The sequence below is a fragment of the Protopterus annectens genome, chromosome 10.part0 (assembly GCF_019279795.1).
Source record: "Protopterus annectens isolate FY-2018-M chromosome 10.part0, PAN1.0, whole genome shotgun sequence".
Lineage (NCBI taxonomy): Eukaryota > Metazoa > Chordata > Ceratodontiformes > Protopteridae > Protopterus > Protopterus annectens.
In genome coordinates, this window is record NC_056744.1 from 1,264,284,375 (window position 1) to 1,264,308,354 (window position 23,980).

At 38.6% G+C, this 23,980-nt stretch overlaps 1 protein-coding gene across 1 annotated transcript in view; it reads right to left on the reverse strand.

The window, feature by feature from the left end:
- ASTN1 (astrotactin 1) overlaps nt 1-23,980 on the reverse strand; it is a 5,143,480-nt gene that overhangs the window by 622,261 nt on the left and 4,497,239 nt on the right. The window contains exon 18 of the mRNA XM_044086860.1: nt 938-1,203. Coding sequence (XP_043942795.1) covers nt 938-1,203 — 266 coding nt within the window. The remainder of the gene's footprint in view (nt 1-937; nt 1,204-23,980) is intronic.

The window sequence follows — 23,980 nt, forward strand, 5'->3', positions numbered from 1 at the left end:
GTACTTATAAAGTATAAAATTAAGACCTCCTTGCTGCTAAATATTTTAATCATCTAGATGGCATCTGATTTCTTCTGCATCCTTTGCCTACTTTATAACTCAAAGCAAGTCACTTAAGAAGTCAGTAATCATGTGCCTCGGGTCTATATCACATAGTCAAACTTATGTAACTTCAAACACCTAATGGTCGAACTATTATGTTCGAAGTTACATAACTTCGACTACCGAAAAAAAAAAAACGCTCAACAAAACAAACTGTTGCAAGCAGGGGGGCAAGCCCCACTGCTCCCCCCACACCCACCCGTTACTTAAATATATCAACGCCGAGATCACACAACATTGAAGTGAATGGAAACCTCTGCCTATGGAGATTTCCATTCACACGCTCGAACATTTACAAATTCGAACATATGGTCTCGACCATATGTGGTTCGAACTTGTAAAAGTTTGATGACGTGATAGGAACCCATGTGCCTTTACTATAAAGAAGCATTTACAAATACTGGGTTTACTTAGCAAATAAAGAGAACAGAAAGATACAATGTTTTGAGAGAGATATTTTGCACAGCTGTCTTGTAACTACAAGGGAATAAGGTAATGTGAAATTTAAATAATATTCCAAGTAGTACTGTTATAGAATTCACATAACAAAATGGTATATAAAGACCACACCTCCACAGTTGTTTAAATGTGAGCAGAGTCTGGTAAAAAATAAAGGCTATAAGAGACAAAGACAGACAAGACAGATGGACAAAGGCAAGCATAAGAAGGGAAGAGTGATGGTGAATGTATCAAATTAAACATTACAGGAATAATTAAATGTATGTAAAGATGGGAAAAGGATGACTATGGAAAGTGGGACAAAGTAATCTTCTATGACTTTTATTAAACAATATTGAAACTTCATGTTGTAGACACAGGTGAATTCTTTACTTGCCTTTATGGTTTCATTGTTGGTGACCAGTTCATAAATTGGAGCAGCCTTGGTGATCCCTAGAAGCACAGGTTCTGGTTGCCTGTCCAGTGATGATACATGACAAAGTTGGCAGGAAGAGTAGCAGTGTCCCAAATTCTCACAGTGCATTCTTACTCCAGCTGCTATGCGTGTTGTCCCAGATTCAAGCAAGCTATCAATGTAAGCTGGAAAGGTAATGGCCCTTGGTCCTCTCTCCTTTTCTTCTGATTCATCTGAAGGAGAATTTCCTAAAATGGCAAATAACACATTGAGCTAAAGTTGGTTATTACTTATTATTAGAACACACAAACGTTAACTGAAAGCTTGGACAAAATGTCTACATCAGAATCATCATTCAGAGTAGCAATTGGGCAACAGATACTTGGAGGGGACCATATACAATTGAAAGAAAACATAATGAATGCAAACCTAATGCCCACAGTGTTTAATGCTTTAAACAACAGTTATACTAAATAAATAGGTAAAAGTCATTCAGGTAATAAAATAAGTAAGCAGAAGCAGTGATGTCCTACCACAGCATGTTTTCTTTGATCGGTGATATGTCAGCAGAGTTTATACATCTATGAGCATATTGGTGATTCCCAGGTCATACTTAGAGTCATATGGTATCTGAGACTTGTGTTACCAGGACCTTCATATCCGAAACATTTTTTCCCAGTGGTTGGGAGAATGATTGGCTTTTGAATTTCCCTCAAAACAAATTTATTTGAATTGCAATTTAATTTATGATTTTCACTTTCATATTTCTCTAGTAATCTCCTCTCTTAATCCAGCTTTGAATGATCTTGTAAACCTGGTTGATTCTTTAACTGTACTATTTTATTGCATTATCTCAGCGCATCTTATAACTGTATATCTTTTCTTAATTCTTTCCTATTTTGTCTTTAGTATATTGTAATACGGTGATGATTTTTTGCTATTTATTTAATCTGATTTCTAAAAGAGATTGAGAAACAAGTACCTAAATGTACTTGAACTTGAATTTAAAAACATCTAAGGAAGGCTCATAAGATTCTCATTAAACTGAGCATTAAGTCAACTATACAACTAATTTGATCAAATGGCACTGTGCAAAAAAAACTTTACAGTTCTCTATGACCTCAACAATCAAAAAAGCACATCCTTTCTATTCTAACCAAAAAAAAAAAAACTTACTTAGATTACAACACATCTTACAAAAATCTGCCATTCTCTGATTTGCTCATCTTTGGATATAATTGTGACTTTATTTCCAGAAACAAAATATAGACAAGTTAGCAAAGGTTGCCAACAGTGTGTAATAATTGCTCACTAATACCAGCTTTGTCTTTTAATTCCATATATCATACATTACCCTTAAAATCATTACATTTTTCCAAGAATCAGAACAAAGTAACCTTCACAATAATTAGCCTTCCATACTAACTTACCCCAATCTCACAATCTATCCTTAGCAGTTTTTATCACAGAACAAAACCAATTAAAAACAGCCTATTTCCATAGAAACTGTTATCTTGAATGTTTGGTTGCCAAGCTTTAACTCAATAAACCAGACAAAAGGAACAGGTATGGCATAAATGCAAAACAGACCACCCTCAATAATAAGAAAATCCTTTCACAAACTTGCAACATATTCCTGCACAGATACTAATGCTGGTAAAACACAAAATTCAAGAGGCTCCAAAACCAAAACAAACCCAAAGCAGAAGGTCATGAGCAGCAACTGTTTTATTCGGTAAAACAAAAAAAAAATTACATATATATTAAGCACTTTCATCCTTTATCGGAAATTTATCAGAATATAAAATCAGTTAAGTTACAAAACTTTTATAGACACATCCATGAGCAATGACAGCACTTCCTTTGATGTTTTAAGAGGGAGTGTCCAAACATTCCTAGGCAAAGCAGTATCACAATGCCATCTAGTGTTCATTTCATCTTGACAGTGTGTAATCTTCTAAGCTAGCTAAAAAACTGTAAATTTATTGTATCGAACATATTGTTTTTATATATATTACTTTCTGTGAAAAATCTTAGATAAAAAAAATAAATAAAAATCAAAATCACATTAAAATGAGAAGTTAAAAATTGTGTACATACATCATATAAATATGAAGGTCCTGGTAACACAAGTATAAAAATTACTCCAAAAAAACCTAGTACCTAAAAATAACTCAATACTCAAAGCATGCAATCAGATGGTAAAAAATATTAAAACCAACTGTGATGGGCAATAGCAGCATTCAATTAAAGCGTATATAAAATGTATATCATACATCATTTCCTTGAAAAGGAGGAAAAATGTGTGCTAAATATAAAGTTCACATAACTTTATTATATAAAAAGGGTACTTAAAATGCGAACCTGAAGCAAAGGGGACAGAGGTATTATTGTACCATTTGCCACCTCTGTTTTAATAAGTACTCAATGCTTTAAATTTCAAAAGAGGTACAATGGAACAAGACTCTTAAGTCCAGGCCAACCATGGGTATTCAAAGACAATTGCCAATATAATTCCCTTAGTTGCGATAACTGTACCCATGGACCTCCCTTAATCTTTCTATAACTATGAACTTAAATGTGTGACTTTCGTTGTCCAAAACATGTCTTGTCAAGGCATTGTTTGGGTTCCTTTTGTTGATGTTATACTGGTGTTCGTAAATTCTTTCCTTCAAATTACGCTCAGTTTTACCTATATAAAACATGGTCAAAATTTGACCTAATTTTGAATTCATTGCTTTTAATAAGAAACCTGTCACACATTAGAATGAATTTACATTGGGAACAGAGCCCTCATTTCATCATACAACATACCTGGTGCATGTTTTCATTAGATGTGTGTTCCAAAATTTCCTTCAGGTTCCTGACTCTTCTGAATGTAAAACTGGGTTGGTGTCCTAACTTCTCTCTCTCAAAATGAGATTTTCACAAATAATCTCTCAGTTTTTTCAATAACCCGTTTAAGTGTTCTGTGGTCAATATTAAAGGTAGTTATGAAATTCTTGGAATAGTGAGGTATGATCAAATCCCTAGTTACTTCCTCCTCCACTTCATCCCCTATATGTTGTATCAGAAAATTTGTTGACCCTCCTAAGATAGGTTTATACCATCCAGTATTTCTTTTTCTCATAACCTCCAACTTAAATTCCTCTAGCAGTCCATTGGGGTAACCCCTCTTATGGAACATACCCAGTAAAAGTTCACATTCATTGTGGAAGTCCTCATCCGTGGTGACCATTCTATCAGCTCTAACCACTTGCCCTTTCACCATAGATTTCTTTTGATGGAAGGGGTGGTAGCTGTCAAAATGGAGAAAGGGGTTTGAATAAGTGGGTTTTATAAAAAAAAATTGTAGCTATATATCTGTGGTTCTTTCTGTCCTTACTGAAAAGGACATCCAGGTAAGATATTTTCTCACTATCAAATTCATATGTAAATTTCAAAAAGTTACTAGCGTTGTTGATGTATGTTAAAAATGCCTCAATCCCTTCTACCCCACCCTCCATAAAATAAAAATGTTATCCAGGTAACATGTGTAAATCTTAAGTCTATCCTTGGATGGCCTAAAATGTATTGGTACTCCCATTGGGCCATCACTATATTACCAAATGTTCTGGCACAAGGGAAACCCATAGCTACCCCAGTTTTCTGAAGATATAAATCACCATTAAAAAACAAAAAATTGTTGATCAACACCAGTTCTAACAGATCCTCATATAAGTTGATGTCATGCTGTGGGACCCCTTTTCTGTGCAAATAAATAACCACCATACTAATTCCTTCATCCCGGGGAATGACACTGTATAAATCCCTTACATCAATTGTTAAAAACACGTCATCATCCTCAAAATGTGTTCCATATATGGTGGCTAAAAAGGACCATGAGTCTTTACAAATGTGTTTTTCACTGTGTAGATGCACTTTTAGTTTTTTGTCAATACATTTTGCACTGGGGTATGTGATGGAATAAAAATCTGTCAACTATAGGGTGCATTGGGGGGGGTCTAATACATTACACTCTTGTGTATCTTTGGGATACCAAATAACTTGGGGATTGTGGGGGAGGGCATGTGTAAACAGTTGAAAATATTCACATTGATTCTCCTTTCAAGTAATAAATCGAGTGCCTTTGAGATGTTTCGATAGCTACAACTGAGTTCATTTTTTGAAACCCCTTGAAAAGTGTCAGTATCTAACATTCTTTCCATCCTTTCATTGTACTGGTGGATATCCATCACAACGATTCCCCCACCCTTGTCAGGTTTCATGATACAGATCTTTTGCTGCATAAGGAATCTTAGGTTGCTTAACTCTTCCTCACACAAATTATTCTTACAAATGCACTGCCCCATAAAAGCATTCCTTACATCAAGTTGACAGGTTTTCTCATATAACCCTAAAATAAGGTATAGAGGCAGGTTAAAGGTGCTAGGTATGTACAAATTATCAGGTCTGTCATTGTTCTCCCCATGCATAATTCTAAAATTCAGTTTCCTTAGGTACAGTTTCAAGTCCATTAAAGTGTTTGCTAAGTTTACCCTCCTCGCAGGTACAAAAGTTAAACCTTTACTAAGAAAGTCAGCAATACATGTATCAATTGTAGAATCAGAGAAATTGTAAACAAAAAAAATCATCACAAGAATTTTTAACAATGACAGAACTGTTATTAAGTGCATCTTGGTTTAAATTATTCTGTGTAGTACCCAAACTTAATTTTTCTTTGTCAGAAACCTTTCTTAAATTACAATGCCATAAATGAAGTCCAGAATGCATATTCAGCTCCTCCAACCCGACCCTTCCCCGTTGTTTGTTAGCGCAGTAAACCGGTTCGATGATGTCCATTTCTGCACATTGGGGCCCTTCTGAAAAAACTGTCCATTGCCAGAGGTTGTGATTGAGTTTGTTGGTTTTGTTGTCATCTCTCTCTGATCCTTTTGGATCTCCTAACTGGAATATTGTCATTATTAATAAAGCAATAACTGTTGTTTCTTTTTACATTTTTATTTTGATTAAGTGTCTGACCATTCTGTTGCCAAACGCATGACTTTCAAACAATTTTTTCCCCCAAGTTTGACCACTCGGGTGGGAGGGGATAAACAGTCCCATTAGTGTAGTCCAACATGTCCCTTTCTAGTTTACCAATTTTCTTTTCATGCAACTGGTTGTCAATACTAGAAGAAATCCTTTGGTATTCAAATTTATACCTGTTGAAATCAATGTCTTCCTTTATTTTACTGCCAAGATGGTTCAGCTCCCCCTCAAGAGCTTCATTGAACTTATTGTTGTGTTTAACCACAACTTCCAGGAATTCACATCAGTATCGATCAAAAAGATGATTAAGATCAGTGGGCAAGGGGGAACCGGGTTCCAGATCCACGGAGTACTTCCATAACCTAAGCCCCTTTGGGACCATTTTATTTGTAATGCATTCAAGTAAATAACTATTCTCAAGTTGTGTTTTCTTATATTTCAGCAAAATGTAGTCAAACAACTTTAAGTTATTAGATAAAATCTCATGCTCACCTTGTAGGTTGTTCCTTTGAAAGCCATAGTTGTTTGTAACCAGCCCTTCAGCATAGGTACTGCAGAAGGTGAAGGAGTTCCTCTGTTTCCAACATTAATAAAACCATCTCTGTCACAGGCCCTTGCTGTAGTGTACAGCACACTCTCTTTAGAAGGAGAGCCCCTCACAGTTGTCACAATGATCCAGTTTTGCAAAGCATCAGGTTGAAGACATCCTGCTCCCTGTTCTAAGGGAGAAAAACAGCTGACTGGGCCTGTGTTTTGTTAGCAGCTATTAGGTTATCCACAGTTCTTGTTAAAGGGAGAGTGTCAAAGATACACCTTTCAGAACACTTTTTGTTTTTTTTTTGCACCAATGCATAGTTTGCCTTGTATACATTTGTCCCACAAAACTTTGCCTGCACTTTTCTGTTTCATTTTTGAGCAAAGTCTTATTTCTGCTTCTGGAACGACCCGCTCCCAGTTTTGGCAGGTTGTACCACCCACAGAGTGATGTCACCATACACACCCTCTTCCTTCTCCTCAATTATTTAAATATGACCCTGCTCCAGTTTCCCATGATTGTTTTTATTCCCAGTGGAAAATACCAACAACGCTGATGGTTCCTATCAAGTTAGCCAGCAAACCTTCTTTCCCCAATGCAATTACCTTAGAATTATATGAATCACTTGCTGCAATACAAACAGAAGCACCACTTATAGAAACTTCAGTCCCCCCCAAATAAAAACAATTTCTAATGGAAATAAAAACATAAATGCATAGATAACATGGTATAGCTTTCTTCCAAGCACTCCCTTGCATAGCTTTTAATTTATTTGAATGGGGCATGCTTAAAGTGGCTGAACACTTACATAATGATTTCATTATTTTAAATTATTTAAAATTTATTTTAAAATGTCACTCAATGCAAGTTGTCAGGGGTTGCAGGTCCCGATGGTGTGTGAGTATTTTGTGGTCAGAGCACAGTGTTATATGTGGTGCTTTAACTGTACAAAGGTGTTTACTGCTTGTTGCATTACTAGTAAACAGCTTGCTATAGGGTTGCCACCTTTTTAAATGGCCATAGTGGGACATTTTCGGGACACACATCAGATTTTACAGGCTGACACAAACCCATGGTCAGTACAAAGGATAGAACTTTCCTTTTTTGCCTAAATAAAAGCTTATTCTTGCAGCAGTTTAGTTGCTTATCCTGTTTCTTGTAACATGTAGGTATTTTAGATAAAGAAATAACTATTTTGTGCAACTATTACATTACATATGGGACATAATTATGTCCTACAATTTCAGGACATTTGCCATTTTTTATATTTTTGGTCAGGACACAACTGCCCAAAGAGGGACTGTCCCTCGCAAAGTGGGACAGGTGGTAACCCTAGCTTGCTACAGTTTAATAGAGATGATTTTTCCATCAGCTGCTCTCAGTAGGAGCTAGGTGCACATAGTGTGAGACTCGAGAATTCAGTACTGGCATATTTATTTATTTTACTAAGAGTTTGACAGGATGGTGGGAGTTGCACCTTAACCTGAGTGAGGGGACTTGGGAGTGCAATACCAGCAATCTCTCTCTCTCTTTTTCTGTTGGGCGAGTTCTGCTAGCTGATCGTGATAGTTTGCAATGTACAGCTCCGATTTCAGCACCTTGAACAGATGCTGTTAACAGCAGCTGTAGCAAGACCTCTCAACCTCTTACCTCTTAGCTTAAGAAATCTGTACAAAGCCTAAAATAAAAAGCCCCAAAATAGGGATGGAGTTTAATTACTGTTCTTATAAAACTTGGAAAGTAGCTAGAATAACATGATCTGTGTTAGCATGCATTTTCTGAAAAACATGAACGTTGAAACTCAAAAGCCTGTCATTATGTATTGACATTGCGTTTTAGTGATTTGTCCAGAAAACCACAAATTTTATAAAGAGCATACTAAAATATGAGATGAAATCTTAGCATTCTGCGAAAATCTGGATAGCTGAGGGATATGGCTCTAACATTCTCTAACTCCTCACTTTCAATTAAAACACTCGAGACCAAGTGGTTCACACTTGTCTCCCCTGTTTTACCATGTTTTCCTTAAACTCTGAAAAGATGGAAATGGAAGGACTGTTAGGGAATAGCATAAAGTTTTCACCAAGTAAATCATTCACTAAGCTTTTAAGATGACATTATATATTCTCATTAGCATTTAATGCAAGCAAAAAGAACATTTGTTACTTAAATGTTTTACACTGATGTTTTGATTTATTTTTAAAGGCAGTTTCAGTCTGGTAGTGGGGGGTTTCCACATTGTGAGGAAAGGGGTACTGGTGAAATGTCTAAAATTTGAAGGTGGGAGATGGAGCCCCATTTAGGCTGAATGTTGCTATTTTGGTTACTTTGATGCTGTTGTTGGGGTTTGGGGCAGGGGAATGCCCTTACAGGAGAGCAAAGCGATGTTTAATTTCCTTGTACTAGAAAATAAGATTGTTTTAAAGCAACTGTGACAGTTTTTGTAGTAGCTGATGCTTTTATACTACACAAACAAGCAAGTTCTACTAGTGGGCTGTGTAGTGTTTTATAGGAGTAGTTACTTATATTTATTTTATGCATAATTCATAGGTTCATAGGAGCTTACTAAGCTAACAGCCCTTGAGCCCTTACAAGCCAAGCTGTATTAATCCCGATTTGCTCCAGTTGTCGGTGGTTTGGTGAGTGAAGTTCTCAGAGATGAGAGCCTATGGTAGTTAATACTGATGTCCTCTGTCCAGGAGGGACATGGGTGCCACTCTTTGGAGTGAATTTGCGGTCACCTATCCATTGATCTAGGTTGCTTTTGAAGAGGGGTCAAGGAGGGGCTCTGTGTCAAGTGAATTGGAAGCTTGTTTCTGAGAAGTGACAGTCTCTGGGAGATGTATCTCTCTCTCTCCAGCTTGGCCTGTTCATGTCAGGGGCTAGGTTAAAATATCTGGAGCGAGTGACCCTCATGCAGTTTGATTTAAGAATGTGCAGCATTTCCATCAGGGCCGGGCCAGAGACTACCCCTTTGCAACCTGAAGGAGACAGAATACAATGACAGAGGTTTCAGTCCTTCTGTTTAAGACTTATTTTGTGCATCTTATGATTTCTTGGTGAGAAATCTCTGTTGTCTTTCCAGTTGTTACAGATGTCTGGTGAGGTACATGCAAATGGGAGCATTGCACTCAATTATTGGTCAGACGAAGGCCGAGTATAATGGAATTATAACAGCCTTAGATCCATATGCAGTGCCCTTACTTATAAGATGGGCCACATAGAATGATTTCCTTACTACTGCAGTTACGTGATGGTCAAAGGTCAGATTGTTGTTTACACTTAGGGAGGTGCTGTCTATAATGTAGTTAGAAGGGATGTCAGCTTTCCCAAAGGGAATAATAATTAATTTTTTTGCATTTAACTTTAATCCATGGCTTTGGCACCAATCATTTGTCTGCTTTAACCCTGCCTGCAGTATACTGACCTCATTGGAAGACTCAATGATTGTTCCCAATTTGTAATTGTCAGCGAACTTGGTTAGCCACAGGCCATACAAGTTTATCTGGCTTTCTGAGAAATAAATTCTAAACAGTAAGGGGTCCAGCTAACAACCATGTGGCATGCCAATGATGACTGGTCTTTTGCTACAGGTGAACTCACCCACTTTGGCACTGTGTGCCCTATTGGTGAGCCAGTTGGCTACCCATCTGGTAATGTAGGGGTTATTTGACAAATGGGAGAGTTTCTCTATAATACATAAGTGGGGGATTGTATTAAATGTATTGGCTACGTCAACATAGGTGGTATGCATCGTCTTTCTCTCGTCCAGGGCCTTGTTGACATTCTCGGAGAATTTAACCTTATTTAACAAGCATGATCTACCTTTAACATATTTGAACTGGGTTGGGTCCAGAGTTTGGAGATTACCTATGTCCTTGTTAATAAGGTCTCTGCCTTTTTTTAATTTCTCCAAGTCTTTTGGGTTTCTAATACCATGACAGGACTGGACCCCATTCCTAAGTTAAAGTATGATTCAAGTTCCTGAAATTAGTATTGTTTCAGTTTTTGAACTTAGCCAGAAGTGCTCTTTGCTGTGCCCATAATGTGCCCAATAATGACTCTTTCTGCAATTCGTATAGAGTTACATGCATCAGTAATACATCTAGCTATGACTGTAAATTCTTTTTTTATAAGACCCATAGCTCCTACTACTATTAGAACTATCTAGGTATCCTTCTTCCACATTGCTCTTGTTTCTACCTGCAAATCCTTGTACTTTGTGCCTCTCTCTACATAAGACACTGTAGTCACTTTCAATGATCAGTTATACTTTTGTCTTCTTTTCATGGACTGCTAGATCTGTAAGACTACTATATCTGTTTTTCTTGCATCTATTTTTGAACTGTTGGTAATGGGTGATCCCATGTGATATAAACTTAATGTAATGCTTTGTGGCTCATGTTTGCAGTGTTTTTACGCTCCTTCTATATTATAATGTTTGCACAATGCAATAGTCTTGCCACCTTATGTCTTTCAGTATACAGTCCTTCTGCCATTAGTATATCACAACCAGTGACAGGATGTACAACTGCTTCCAATTCTGTTATACAAAACCTACATTCACCTGTTTCTCCCACATGTTCAATGGACTCTGTAAGCCAATGTGTATGTAGTCCACTATCTTGACCCGGCAATATTAACCTTTCGTCTTTTGTTTTAAATTTGCCTCTCCTTAAACATTCCTGTGTCTGATGCTGATCAACGTGAGGTTGTTCCAAGAGTTTTCTATGCTTGGAATTATATTTAGGCCACATTTCTTGCCTTCTCATCTGATCTTTCACCTTATATATTGTTTTATGTTGTGGTTGTTGTTTAGCACATTCAGTTGCTGCCTGATTTTTTTTTTTTTTATCTACTTCTGGTTTGATTTCCATTCCCATCTGACACCAATATGCTTCTGGTAAACTAAGCAGGGAAGACATCTTGGAATTATTCTTCTCATATTTCAAAAGTTTCACTAAATTTGGATCTTGTGAGGTCAGCATATATGTATGAAGTCCCACAATTTATTTTATTTAGTTATTTTACATTTTTTGACCGGGAAAGGACGACTGGATACATGTCCATTTTCAACAGAGGCCCAGGGAGAAAAGCTCCAAAGGTAGTTACAAAAATAAGCATAACAAAAAATATACATTTAAAGTTTACAAGCTCAGTAGAAACATTTGAGTTATACAGTCAAAGAATTGAGATATAGCACACTTAATAAAAACACATTACATGGTATAAATGCACAGGTATTACCAAAAATTTAGTCAGGTTTAGAGCAAGAGCATAGCCAATGGTTATTAAGATACTGCTTGAGACTTTTCTTAAATTGTGTTAGGGAGGTCTCTCGAGTGATGTCATCAGGAAAGGAGTTCCAAGTTTTACCAACAGAATTGGCAAACAGAGTCACCTGCAATGTTTTTGGATTTAACAGTTTGGACTACCAGAGATCTATACATTTACTCAATTTCTAGGAGACTCATACCTCCTTCAGAACAGGGAATATATAGTCTTGGTATTCAGCGATTTTTATAACTCATTTGATGAACATGAAGCATGCTTCTTGTGTTCCTGTCCAACCTATCCAACACCTTTTGGGGATAGTCAGTCACTCCAAAACTGCAAGTTAGGACAGGAAGAACAATTTGCTTTATAGCTTGGACTTTGTTCCTAGATGTCAATGCTGTTTTTTGGTATTAATTTTAGTCTTCTAAAATATTCCTTACTATGTTTTATTCACATTTGTTCATGTTTTATTGCTGATCCTTAAACAATTCCAAAATATTTATATACTCTCTCTTACTCAAGTTCTTTTATATCACATTCCTGTCCCAAACTGATGTTTTCTTGGTGCTGCAGCTTTATTATGCTAAAGGTTGCTTTTGCACATTTATCAAAACCAAATCACATTCTTATATCATCTGAAAAAGTTTTCACCACTTGCATTTGTGCTCTCAGTTCCTCATCTGGTGAACTATACAATTTAAAATCATCTACAAAAAGAAGGTTAGACGTCTTTACACTTGGTTGTTTTCTGGGAGCCAAATTGCAACCATAATCTAATCTATTAACTAAACAGCTTAATGGGTTAAGGACAAGACAAAAGAGCAGCTGTGATAGAGTCACCCTGGAATGTAGTCCTCTGAATTTTTATCCCTGGAATAATAATTTTTTGTTCATCACTGCTTAACTGCAGTAGTTTGCCACCATTTCATGGTTGCTGTAATGTAATCGATAAGAGTACAGTGTATGTTATACATTTTTTAAACACACTTTAATCCATGAATATGGTATACTGTCAAATGCTTTTTTGTCTATCCATGTCATACTTAGATTCTTCTCCATTTACAGTACTCTATTTTGACTTTAACAATAAATGAGCCTTTGCTCCATATGACTTTCTTTTGTTACTCTTTTATTCGATTGCTATAATTGAGGTTTCGTCTAATTGACTATAAACTCAGCTGTATAGTTTAAGTATAATCAGAAGGCAACTTATTGGTCTATAGTTTTTATGGTAGCTTGCAGGTTCACTTTTAAGTAGGAGTACTGTTTTTCCTCTTGTTAACTGGCTGGTGGCTGTTCAGGGTGTGTCTCTCAATTCAGTGCCATGCTCCTGCCTTCAATATTCATGCCAGACTATCACAGATCTTCTTTCACACAGTCCATCCACCTCTTTGCTAGATGTCCTCATTTTCTCTTACCTTCTTCCTGTCTGTTCCAAATAATCTTCACCAGATTGTCTCCTGCTTTTCTGCACATCTGTCTGAACTACTGTAATCTGTTCTCTTTGATCTTTTCTGCAATTGGAGCTACTTTGGCTTCTGCTCTTATGTCCTCATTTCTTCATTTGTCCCACAGTGTGCATCCCACCACCTTCTCAGGCACTTCATTTCTATCACCTCTAGCTTCTTCAACATCTCTTCCTTCACTGCCCAGATTTCTGTACCATACAGTAGTACTGGTCATGCCACTTTCTTGTACACCTTACTATTCAGCCTCTTTGACATTCTTCTGTCATAGACTACACCTGAGTCTCTATGCCAATTGTCTGCAGCCTCTCTGATTCTAGCTTTGACCTCTTCATTCAGACTCCCCTTCTCCTCAATCACCACTCCCAGATACTTGAAGCTATTTACCTGCTCCACTGTCTTCCCTTCTCTCTCAATTCTCAGCTTCCTCTGATTTCCCCAATTTGCTGCCATTACCACTGTCTTATCTGTGCTTAGTTTCATCCCATGTGCATTCAGTTTTGCACTCAATTCCCCATCCTTTGCTAAAGTTCCTGCTAGAGTCTGCCTGTAATGCCACACCATTTGCATACAGTAACTTTGTTGATCTGTACCCTCCAACCTATTTACTGATGTAGTCCATCACCAGTATAAACAGCAGTGGGCTCAGACCTGAACCCTAGTGTACACCCACTACCACTGGGAACCCCTCTGTGAGGCTGAACACTGTTTGTACATGTACTTGAGTCACTGGGTCCTTGTACATAGCATGCACTAATTCTACAAATGTTTCTGGGACTTTGAACCACCGCAATACTGCCCAGATCAGCTTTCTTCAGACCTTGCCATATGCTTTCTCCAAGTCTAGGAATGCCCAGTTGGACTCTTTCCTCATCTCCACCTTCTTCTCAACTATCTGTATCACTGCAAACATCGGGTCAGTTCTGCTGCATCCTTATCTGAATCCAAACTGCTCATCTTCCATCTTCTATTCTACTATCCCGCATATCCATTTAACAGTCACCCTCTTCAGAACTTTCATGCAACGTGATAGGATTTTTGATGCCACTGTACTGCCCACAGTTGTGGTTGTCCCCTTTGTTCTTGTATACCGGCACGAGTCATCTGGGATACATCTTTCTCTCCACACTGATGTGAGTACCCTCAGGAGCCATTTCTCCCCTATCTCACCCAGCATCTTTATCAAATCTGCTGTGACTTCATCTGAGCCTGTTGCTTTCCCTGACTTCATCTTCCTTAGTGCTGTTCTTCCTACTTCTAGCGTGACTCCTTCTTCTCTCATCATAGGCTGTTTCTGGGGCAGCACAGCTTCTGTGGGGTTTTCTTCATTCAGAAGCTGCTGGAAATGCTCCTTCCATCTGCCTTGATGTCCTGTGAACTGGTGAGCAGGTTGTTGCTGGCATCCCTTATGAAGGGTGTCTGACTATCTTCTTTATCTTTCTGTCTTTGCCTTGCAACCTGATATAGTTTCTTTGTGCCCCTTACTGAGTCACTTTCCAGAAGCTGGTAGAGTGCCTCCAATGCCCTATTCTTTGGTATTGCAACTCCTTTCTTAGCTTCTTTGTTAGACAACCAGTATTCCTTCCTAGCCTGGTAAGTCTTTTCTACCTCTCATTTTTTCCTGCACTCCTCCTTTCTTTTGCTCACTTCCTGGATTTCTGCATTCCACCACCAGCTTTCCTTATGTACCTTATTTCCATACCTGGCTTGGCCACATATCCATTCTGTAGTCCTAACACATGCTGTTTTGAGGCGCTGCCATTCTTCAGCTACATCTATTTCCTCCTCTTCTTGGGGTGCAAGAGCTCTGAGTAATTCCTTGAACTGTTGTACTTTCTCTCCAGTCACCTTCCCGGTCTTCAGTCTGGCTTCTGTTGACCTTAGAGCCTTTTCACCACTGACTGCAGGTCATTGTAGCAACCAGTGGTTTATGCTGTGAACAGACTGCTTCACTGGGGATGACTTTGCAATCATGGATTCTACCTCGGTGCTTTTTTCCTTACTAGGAGGAAGTCAACCTGAATTGCATGTTGCCTACTCTTTTGTATGTGATCTTGTGACTTTCTCTCTTTCTGAACCATGTGTTGGCTACTATCAAGCCACGTCAGACAGAAGTCAACAATGGCTTCTCCTTCTTTATTCCTCTTGCTCGAACCATGTGGACCAAGGCAGTCATCATAACCTGTTTTGTCTGCCCCGATATGTGCATCCATGTCACCCATTATCAGCAGCAATTCATGTTGTCCTGCTTTATCTAGTAGGTCCTGCAGCTGCTGTCTGAATGCCCTCTTTTCCTCACAATCACAACTCGGCTGCATAGGCTGTGATTATGAATATTGCCCTGTCATTACACTGGAGTCTAAGTGCCATGAGTCAGTCATTAATTCTGAAGATATCCCTCACTGCCTTCTGAAGCCTCTCTGTCACCAAAATTACCACATCATTTCTAGCCTGCCCCCCTCCTGAGTAGTAGACTATGCAGCCTAAGCCAAGTGGCTTTACTGCACTGCCCTTCCATCTTGTCTCTTGGATACATAGAATGTCCAGCCTCTTCTGTATAATTTCACTCCCAAGTTGTGTCCTGTTAGTGAAACTACATTAATTATAGCAATTTTCAGTTCATATTTGGCATGTTGATTGGTTTTACATCTATATCTATATCTCCCTTTCCCTCTCGCTCTCTCTCTCTCTCTCTATATATATATATATTATATATATGCGTGTGTGTGTGTGTGTGTGTGTGTGTGTGTGTGTATATATATATATATATATATATATATATATATATATATATATATATATAGATATATACATATACATACAGAGCTGTCTGAGGAAGAGCACCTGATCTATGATATATAGCAATAAGTAGCCTGTATTTTGCTTATTTGTAGTAGTTATTGCTTATTCTAGATATTTATAGCAATTTTATTGTATACTGCATACTTGTACTGTATTTCATAGCTATTGGATCACTGCTGGTTTTCTGCTGTGTTAAACATTTCTGTGGTTTTCTGCCTAAAATAGTTTAGGTAGTAGCTGTAATATTCTCCATATTCCTGATCGTGTTTGTGGGCCTAGTTGTTTGTTAGAGGCTGTTTCCTGAGCTCATTGTCCAGGCCATCTTAGTTAGCAAAGACCAGCCCCCACTTCAGTGAGAGTTTAGTGTTTATGGTCATTGTCTAGTTGGGTTGCCAGGTCTACGGCTTGGAGAAAGCACCTCATTGGTTCTTTTGATCTTCTTTTAAAGTTGTTTCAGGTTTCAACTTTCTGTTACTTAAGAAGTTAACTTGAGTGTTTCAGCCATTACACACAGAGCTGCCTGAGGAAGAGCACCTGATCTTTGATATATAGTAGTAAGTAGCCTGTTTTTTTTTTTTTTTTTTTGCTTATTTGTAGTAGCTACTGCTTATTCTACATATTTTTAGCAATGTTATTGTATACTGCATATTTTACTGTATTTCATAGCTATTGGCTCACTGCTGGTTTTCTGCTGTGTTAAACATTTCTGTAGTGTTTTCTGCCTAAAATAGCTTCCCACCCTCCCTTCCTATTGGCATCTTGTCTTTATACCTGCTGGCCTGGCAGTTGCCCACCCCTACTCTAAATTTGATCTTGGAGACTCATCCCAGTCTAGTGTCATTAGCTCATTCTACCTCATACAGAGAGAACATCTGAGAAGGCCAACCCACTTTGTTTCCTTCCTTCTGTTCCTACTTTCCCCTTCTTAAACTGCTTGAATCTCCTTATGTTCTGACTGTGCTTCTTAAACATTTGGGAAATATTGAGTATATTTTAGTGCATTTATTAAAACTGTATTTGCCTTAATAATGCTACAACTCAAGTGCTCTAGGTTGCACTGCATCTGAATTGTTCTAGTGTGTTTTAGTTGCTTTTCTGTATATATAGACTAGCTACTTAGTCTACTGTATTACTGTCTCTTAAATCGTTTTTCAGTTGTGCACTTGCCTTGCTTCATTTATAAAGTTTTAAATTGCTAATTTTGTAGAGTTTTAATTGCATTTACTGTTTAGGGCTACACACTCAAGTATGTTAGCCTTTTCTGTGTTTATTTACTGTATTATTGTACTGTTTACCTGTTTTAACCAAAAAAAAAAATACTATCTTGTTTGCTCATTTCTCGCCTTTCCTAGATAGTATAGTCCAGATCCCAGGCTTTGCTGGTTTCAGGACTTTATTTTCTGTGTTCAGAGCTATCCAGACCTTGCTGTGGTAGAGGGAAGTCCTATTGCTTACCAGAGGGAGTGGTGAGCATTGTACTGCCTATCTAAAACTAGAGGAGTGGTTTCCAGCTCTGAAATTGTAATTTTATTAGCCATTTTGGGCTTATTTCTATCAACTTTCTGGCTTAACAATGCATGTGTTTGCACATTTTTCGCATCGTGCAGCACCACAGAGCTACAGTTAAACTATTCCAGGTGCCAGAAAGTCTGCTGTTCAAATTTTCCCTTAGAACTAGCTGGTTTCTCAGTAGTAGCACTAAAATCTGAACCCCTGTGACTAGCAGTTGCTCTAAAACTAGGTGGAAAGCACTGGGAAGCCTTAAACTGATACAAGCATTTAACTCTCCTTGTTAATAAGGAGAAATGAATTGTAGGCACTAAACAGCCTATAACTGCAAAGTTCCTTGCAAAGGTAAGGTAAAAGGGTCAGCTTCCGGTGATTTCTCTTGTCCACCTGGTGAATCTGGGCATACTGGGGCAATGCAGCAACTGCCTCATGTACACAGACAACCCTCTCCTCCTACCACCCAACACTACAACCTGCGAGAGATGCACTTATATAGCCAAACTGGAAGCAAAGCTCTCCAGCCAAGATTGTGCTAGACAATCAAGAGGAGAAGGTTAACACCTGCACTACACCTCAAGCAACACATAGCCCTTCAAAATCCACACCATCAACACCCACACATAGCAACACTAAACCCACATATGCGGAGGCCCTTAACATTAACCTGCCCAAGCAACAAGGACCTCTGAAGCTGAAATGCAAACAAACACCAGTCACAACCAAAGTGACACAAAGCTCACAACACCAGTGTGCCACCCAACAACAGCCTCTAAGGCAAGACAACGTACCCAACACTTTAGTCATAGGTGACTCTATAGGAAGGCACACTGATGTCCCACTCACCAGGCTGAACAATGAGAAATTACAGTCAGCTGCCTGTCGGGAGCCTGGATCCACAACATAACACATGCACCCAAGTCACTCCAAAACAATTACAAATATGACTCTGTCATTGTCCATTTTGGAGTGAATGACTTGAGACGTACCTCTCTGGACTACATGAAAAGAGACATGGAATAGCTCTCAGATCATGTGGCCCAGGCAGGTATGACCCTAGCCCTGAGTAGCACCCTGCCTTTGCCCAGAATGATACCACAGTATAAAGACAAAATGATTGACTTCAACAATTGGCTAAGCTTCTGGTGTCATTCAAAGGGGATCCAGTATCTGTCTGCCTGGGACGACATGATCGACAAACCATGATGCTTTGCCAGAGATGGTCTGCACCTGTCACCCCTGGGATTCAGGTTACTGTCTAAAGCTCTTGCCATCCCTATAGTGTGTTTTTTAGGCAAGGTTCAAAGGACAAAACCACCACCGTAACAGATACAAGCATGCAAAATCCGAAGGTAATGCTACTCAATGCTAGAAGTCTAAACATCAAAATGCAGTCTCTCGAGGCACTCCTAAAAATGGAGAACATCAATATCTGTGCAGTAACTGAGACCTGGTTCAAGGCTCCAGAGAGCACCCCTGCAATACCAGGCTACAACTCTTACCACACTTTTCAGCCACCAAACCAAGACCGAAACACTAAAGGTGGAGGAGTGTCCATATTCACCAATGATATTCACACCTCCAGGCTGGTTGCCCAACACAATGCATTTGAAATTCTCCAGGTGAAAATAACACTAGGTAATACTGCAATCCAAATTGTAGCTTGCTAGAGATCCCCCACCATATTCCAAGATTCTCGCTACATCTTTCTAAACATACTGGAAAATATTAAGATACAACCAAACACCCTAATACTGGGTGATTACAACTACCCAGCCATTAACTGGGAAAACAACTCGGGTACCAACAACTTTTCCCAACGGTTCTTGGAATTCATAAATTCCAATGCCCTGGATCAGCTAATCCATTGTCCCACAAGGAGCTCCAATATCCTAGACCTGTTCATTACCAACATGGGAGATAGATGCTCTACATCAGTGGTCACCCCCTCATTCGTCAGGTCTGACCATAAGCAAATCACCCTTGACATTCGCATCCCACCCCCACTCCCCAGTAAGGAAACCTCCATAAAAAACTTCTCCAAAGCCAACTTCATGCTAATCAAGTCAGAAGTGACAAACTTCATGACACCTATGCAGACAGGAGCTGAAAGTTCGACTGTCGAACATACACTAAGGCACTGTACGAGCACATCCACTCGTGCATAAATCGTGCCATCCCAAATAGAACCAAGACGCTCTCCTCCAAAAAAAGGATGCCAATCTGGTAGTCCCCTGCCATAAAAAACAATACAACAGAAGGAAGAAACTGTTGCAGAAAAGAGGAAAATCCCAGGAAGCAAAAAAAACTCCCTTACCAGCCTCAGTAAGAAAGTGAGATCCCTCATAAAATCCTCCAAAGCTAGTTATGAAAATAAAATTGCCAAAGATTCCAAAGACAACCACAAGGAATTCTATAGTTATGTCAAGAATCTAAATGGCAATGCTCAGATCTGCCCTGAGCTACAACAGAATGGCATTAAATATACTGATCCCAAGGATATTGCCAATAACCTGGCAGATTGATTTAGTGCCAATTTCACCCCCCTCTCACCCCCTAAAGAACCCATCTTAATACCAAAATATTTCCAAATTCCAGTAATCACAGCCACACAGGTAGAAACTGCACTCTCTAAAGCTAAGAATACAGCATCTATGGGACCAGATGACATCCCGGGCTGTGTACTACATGAACTACAAAACGAACTGGCACCTCACCTAAGTGTCATGTTTAATCATAGCCTCACCTCAGGCTTCATGCCCATTGAGTGGCGCACAGCTACAGTTATCCCAATCCACAAGGGGGATCCACCTTGGATCCCAGGAACTACCGTCTCATCAGTCTGACAAGCCTGATCTGCAAGGGCATGGAACACATTATCATGGAACTTATAAACAAAGACATTGGCAACCTTCAAACACTGGACCCCACCCAGTTTGTGTTCGTGAAAGGCCAATCTTGTCTCCTGAACCTGACTGACTTCTTTGAATCAGTCTCCAGAGCTGTGAACAAGGGTAAGGCAGTCTACACAGCCTATCTGGACCTCGCCAAGCCCATTGATACCATCCCCCCACTCTGGAATCATAGATAAACTTACTAAGTTGGGCATAAATCCCTACATCACTCCAGTGGCGGCTGGTGACTTCAAATCAAAGGGGGGGCTGCAGGAGATAGCCGAATGAGTGAGGTCAATGGGAAGGGGTGCGGACAACTAGAAAGGGGAGGAGCTATGCTCAAAACCACAAAAACTAAACTTTAATTAAATATGCTGTCCTGGGTGCCAAACCCTCATTATGAGAGTCCAATCAAGACAAATGAAGTGTAAAAGAATAAAAATATTTCAATGCATTGGCTGCTTGACAGCTTACTTAATATCTAGATGGAAACAAAAAGGTTGTGAGGCATGAAAAATTAAATTACTTTTTAAATACATTACTGGAATGCCAGTCAAAAATCAAGTATAAGAAAAACAAGCAGCACTCAACTCAAACCACTTCTTCTTGCACTGCAGTTCTAATTATAATTTATATTCAGCTTTATTAAAGTACCAAGTAACATGCTGAAAGTAGCAATCTCTGTGATGCCCCCACTTGTAAAAATGTTTCTTATCCAAAAAAGACCTGCTGCCTGACAACTATCTACTTGTTTCATGGGGATAACATGATCAAAGTAAAAAATGAAAAGCAAACAGGAAACAAGCTCAAGATACATTGCTTAAAGGATTACTGTACAGGTTATGGACCACACATGAATGCCATTCTGCTTAGTTTACGGGTAAAGCCCTCAGAGATCACTAGAAGTCTCCAACAAGTGTAATGAGCTTCTTAAAATAATGTAATCCTGTCCTTTATTACAAATACTGTCATATGCATTTCAATACCCAACGCTTATACATTATCTAGTTAAGTATTCTCTGCATGGCAACAACAGAAAGGCTTCAATGATGGCAATTCTTTAACAGTATGCTTATTAAAGCTTACTTGCATGTTATAATCTCAGACAAGCTTACCTGATGGTCATTAAAGCATTGCTACTTAAAACACAGAGCAACAGGCACTTTCTGAGTAATAAGCATAAATCAACAATACAAAAATATGACAGAAGCCAGACCATTCTGCAAAATCAAGAACAGATGAAAAGCCACTGTAGTACTAGTGTCTACCTTGGATGGAGGGATACCCTGCACATTTACACTGCATAACTGCTCCTTGCCTTGCTTGGACACATCCAGAGTCACTACATGGGGGAGTGGGGTGCAACAAATATGTCACAATTTGAAATGTCTCTGGCTGACTGTGATGGCCCTGACACATTTGTCATACCTCTCACCCTCAGAGCAAAGCCATACATAGAAGTGGGACAAAGGCCCAAAAATAAGGACAATTTTTACAAATTGCTCTTACAAACTTAGAAAGATAATAGAATAGTAGGTCTTGCATTAGTATGACTTTTCTGAAAGATATGAAATCTGAAACTCAAATGTCTGTCATTATTTTCTAACTTCAGTCTTTAATGATTTACCACTAATTTGCCAAAAAAAACAATTTTATGAAAAATGGACCAAAAATGTGATGCAAAAATATAAAATAGCCACACAATACAGCTGGGAACCTGTCAAAGAAGGGTCACTTTTTTAATAATAGTACTGCTAACTTGAGCAGCTGACAAAATAAAAGAATCTACATGCATTTCTGAAATAAAAGTAATATATAACTCTGATTATTACAGTTATTTCTTAATTGTAAACCCTCCATGTTTTCTTCCAAAATTGCTATTTTGCGGAGGGATTATTAGGGGAAGAGCAACATTTTGAGCCAAATTCGGGGACAGTTTAGAGGTTTGGCTATGCCTAATTCCATAAAGCAATTTATTTGCATGTACCTCTCAATCTGTTAATGCAATAAATCTGGACAAGGCCAAATATATTGGGGGAACATATAAACAGTACTAAAAATTGCTCTTGTATAAACTGAAACAGTTGATAGAATAACAGGTCTTACTTTAGCATGCATTTTTCTGAAGGTTATGAAGTCTGAAATCCAGTGTGTCATTATTTAGTGGCTTAATTCCTAAATGATTTTCCAGAAAACCACAAATATTATGAGGAACAAACCAAAAATAAGAAGCAAAAATCTATTCATTCTGTGAAAATCTGGACAGTTGGAGGTATAGTTCAGCTGGGGCTGTCTTTGAGTTTGCCGCCCTTCCCCCTCACAAAATCATGGTCGAATGGAGCCCTCCCCCCTGCAGCCATTCCAATGATCCATTACTTGGCTATTTCACTCCATTTACCATAAACACTAATGTGCATACTGCGTTACTTCTATGATGATTTGGATTTCATTTGAAAGTTTTATTTTGCATTTTACAGCACAAACACTAAGACATCTGCTAAACAAAGCAACGCAGTCTCACAATGAAAACAGGCTTAGCATTAAAAACTTCTCTGCCCTTGAAACTCACATTCAGTGAAACAGCATGGAAACCCACATTCAAAGAAAATACATTTTGCCAGTGGCAGATAAAGATTAACTTTGGGCTGTTTTCAAATCATAGGCTCCTTGCACATGAAACATACATGTGCTCTTTGATACACCTTCCTGATTCTACTAAATTATATTCCTTGTACAATACAGTACAGTTGTTAGACAGCATTTTAAATTTATTGTTTTGAACATTTTTCCAGTAAATAATGAAACAAAATGCATGCACCAATGACAAAACTACCCAATTCAGAACATTTCCATCATAAAAATCTACTCAACCTTCAACAGTCCACCAGTATCAGTAAATATGCACAATCTTTGAAGTAGTAAAAGTCATCTAAATAATTCCACATTAAAGAAATCTGTAACAATGAAGAAGTTGCTGCTAGCAAACAACTTTATATGTCACTGTTTATTCATCTACAAATAAAGTGCCTGTGGCCCTTGAGGAATAAATTGCCTATGTTGCATGCATTACAAAAATGATAAGCTAGTAATATCGCAATAGGGACTGTATGGCAAACCGATAACAGGTTCAGGTTCATAGTTACTACTCTAGGTATCTTTGCCAAAAAGGACTGCAGCATCCACTCACTTTACAACACAGTACAGTATCAGCAATGCATCTATCTACTGTGGGAGTAGAACCCACAGCCTTTTGCATCAAAAGCAAGTGCACTACCTGTTGTGCTATTAATGCAAGCAGACTCAGAATAAGCAGCACTAAAGTTTTGTTCCCCTGCAGCTCTCAGCTCCTTGTAAAATCTACTCGACATGCAGTTGTATCTCTGAACTTTGCAGCACAAGAAATCTGGAAAAAGCCGAAATTTATTGGGGGGGGGGGACAAAGCCCAAAAACCAGGGACACATTTTAAACATTGTTTGTATAATGTTGGAAAGTTGCAAGAATAAAATGCTGTGT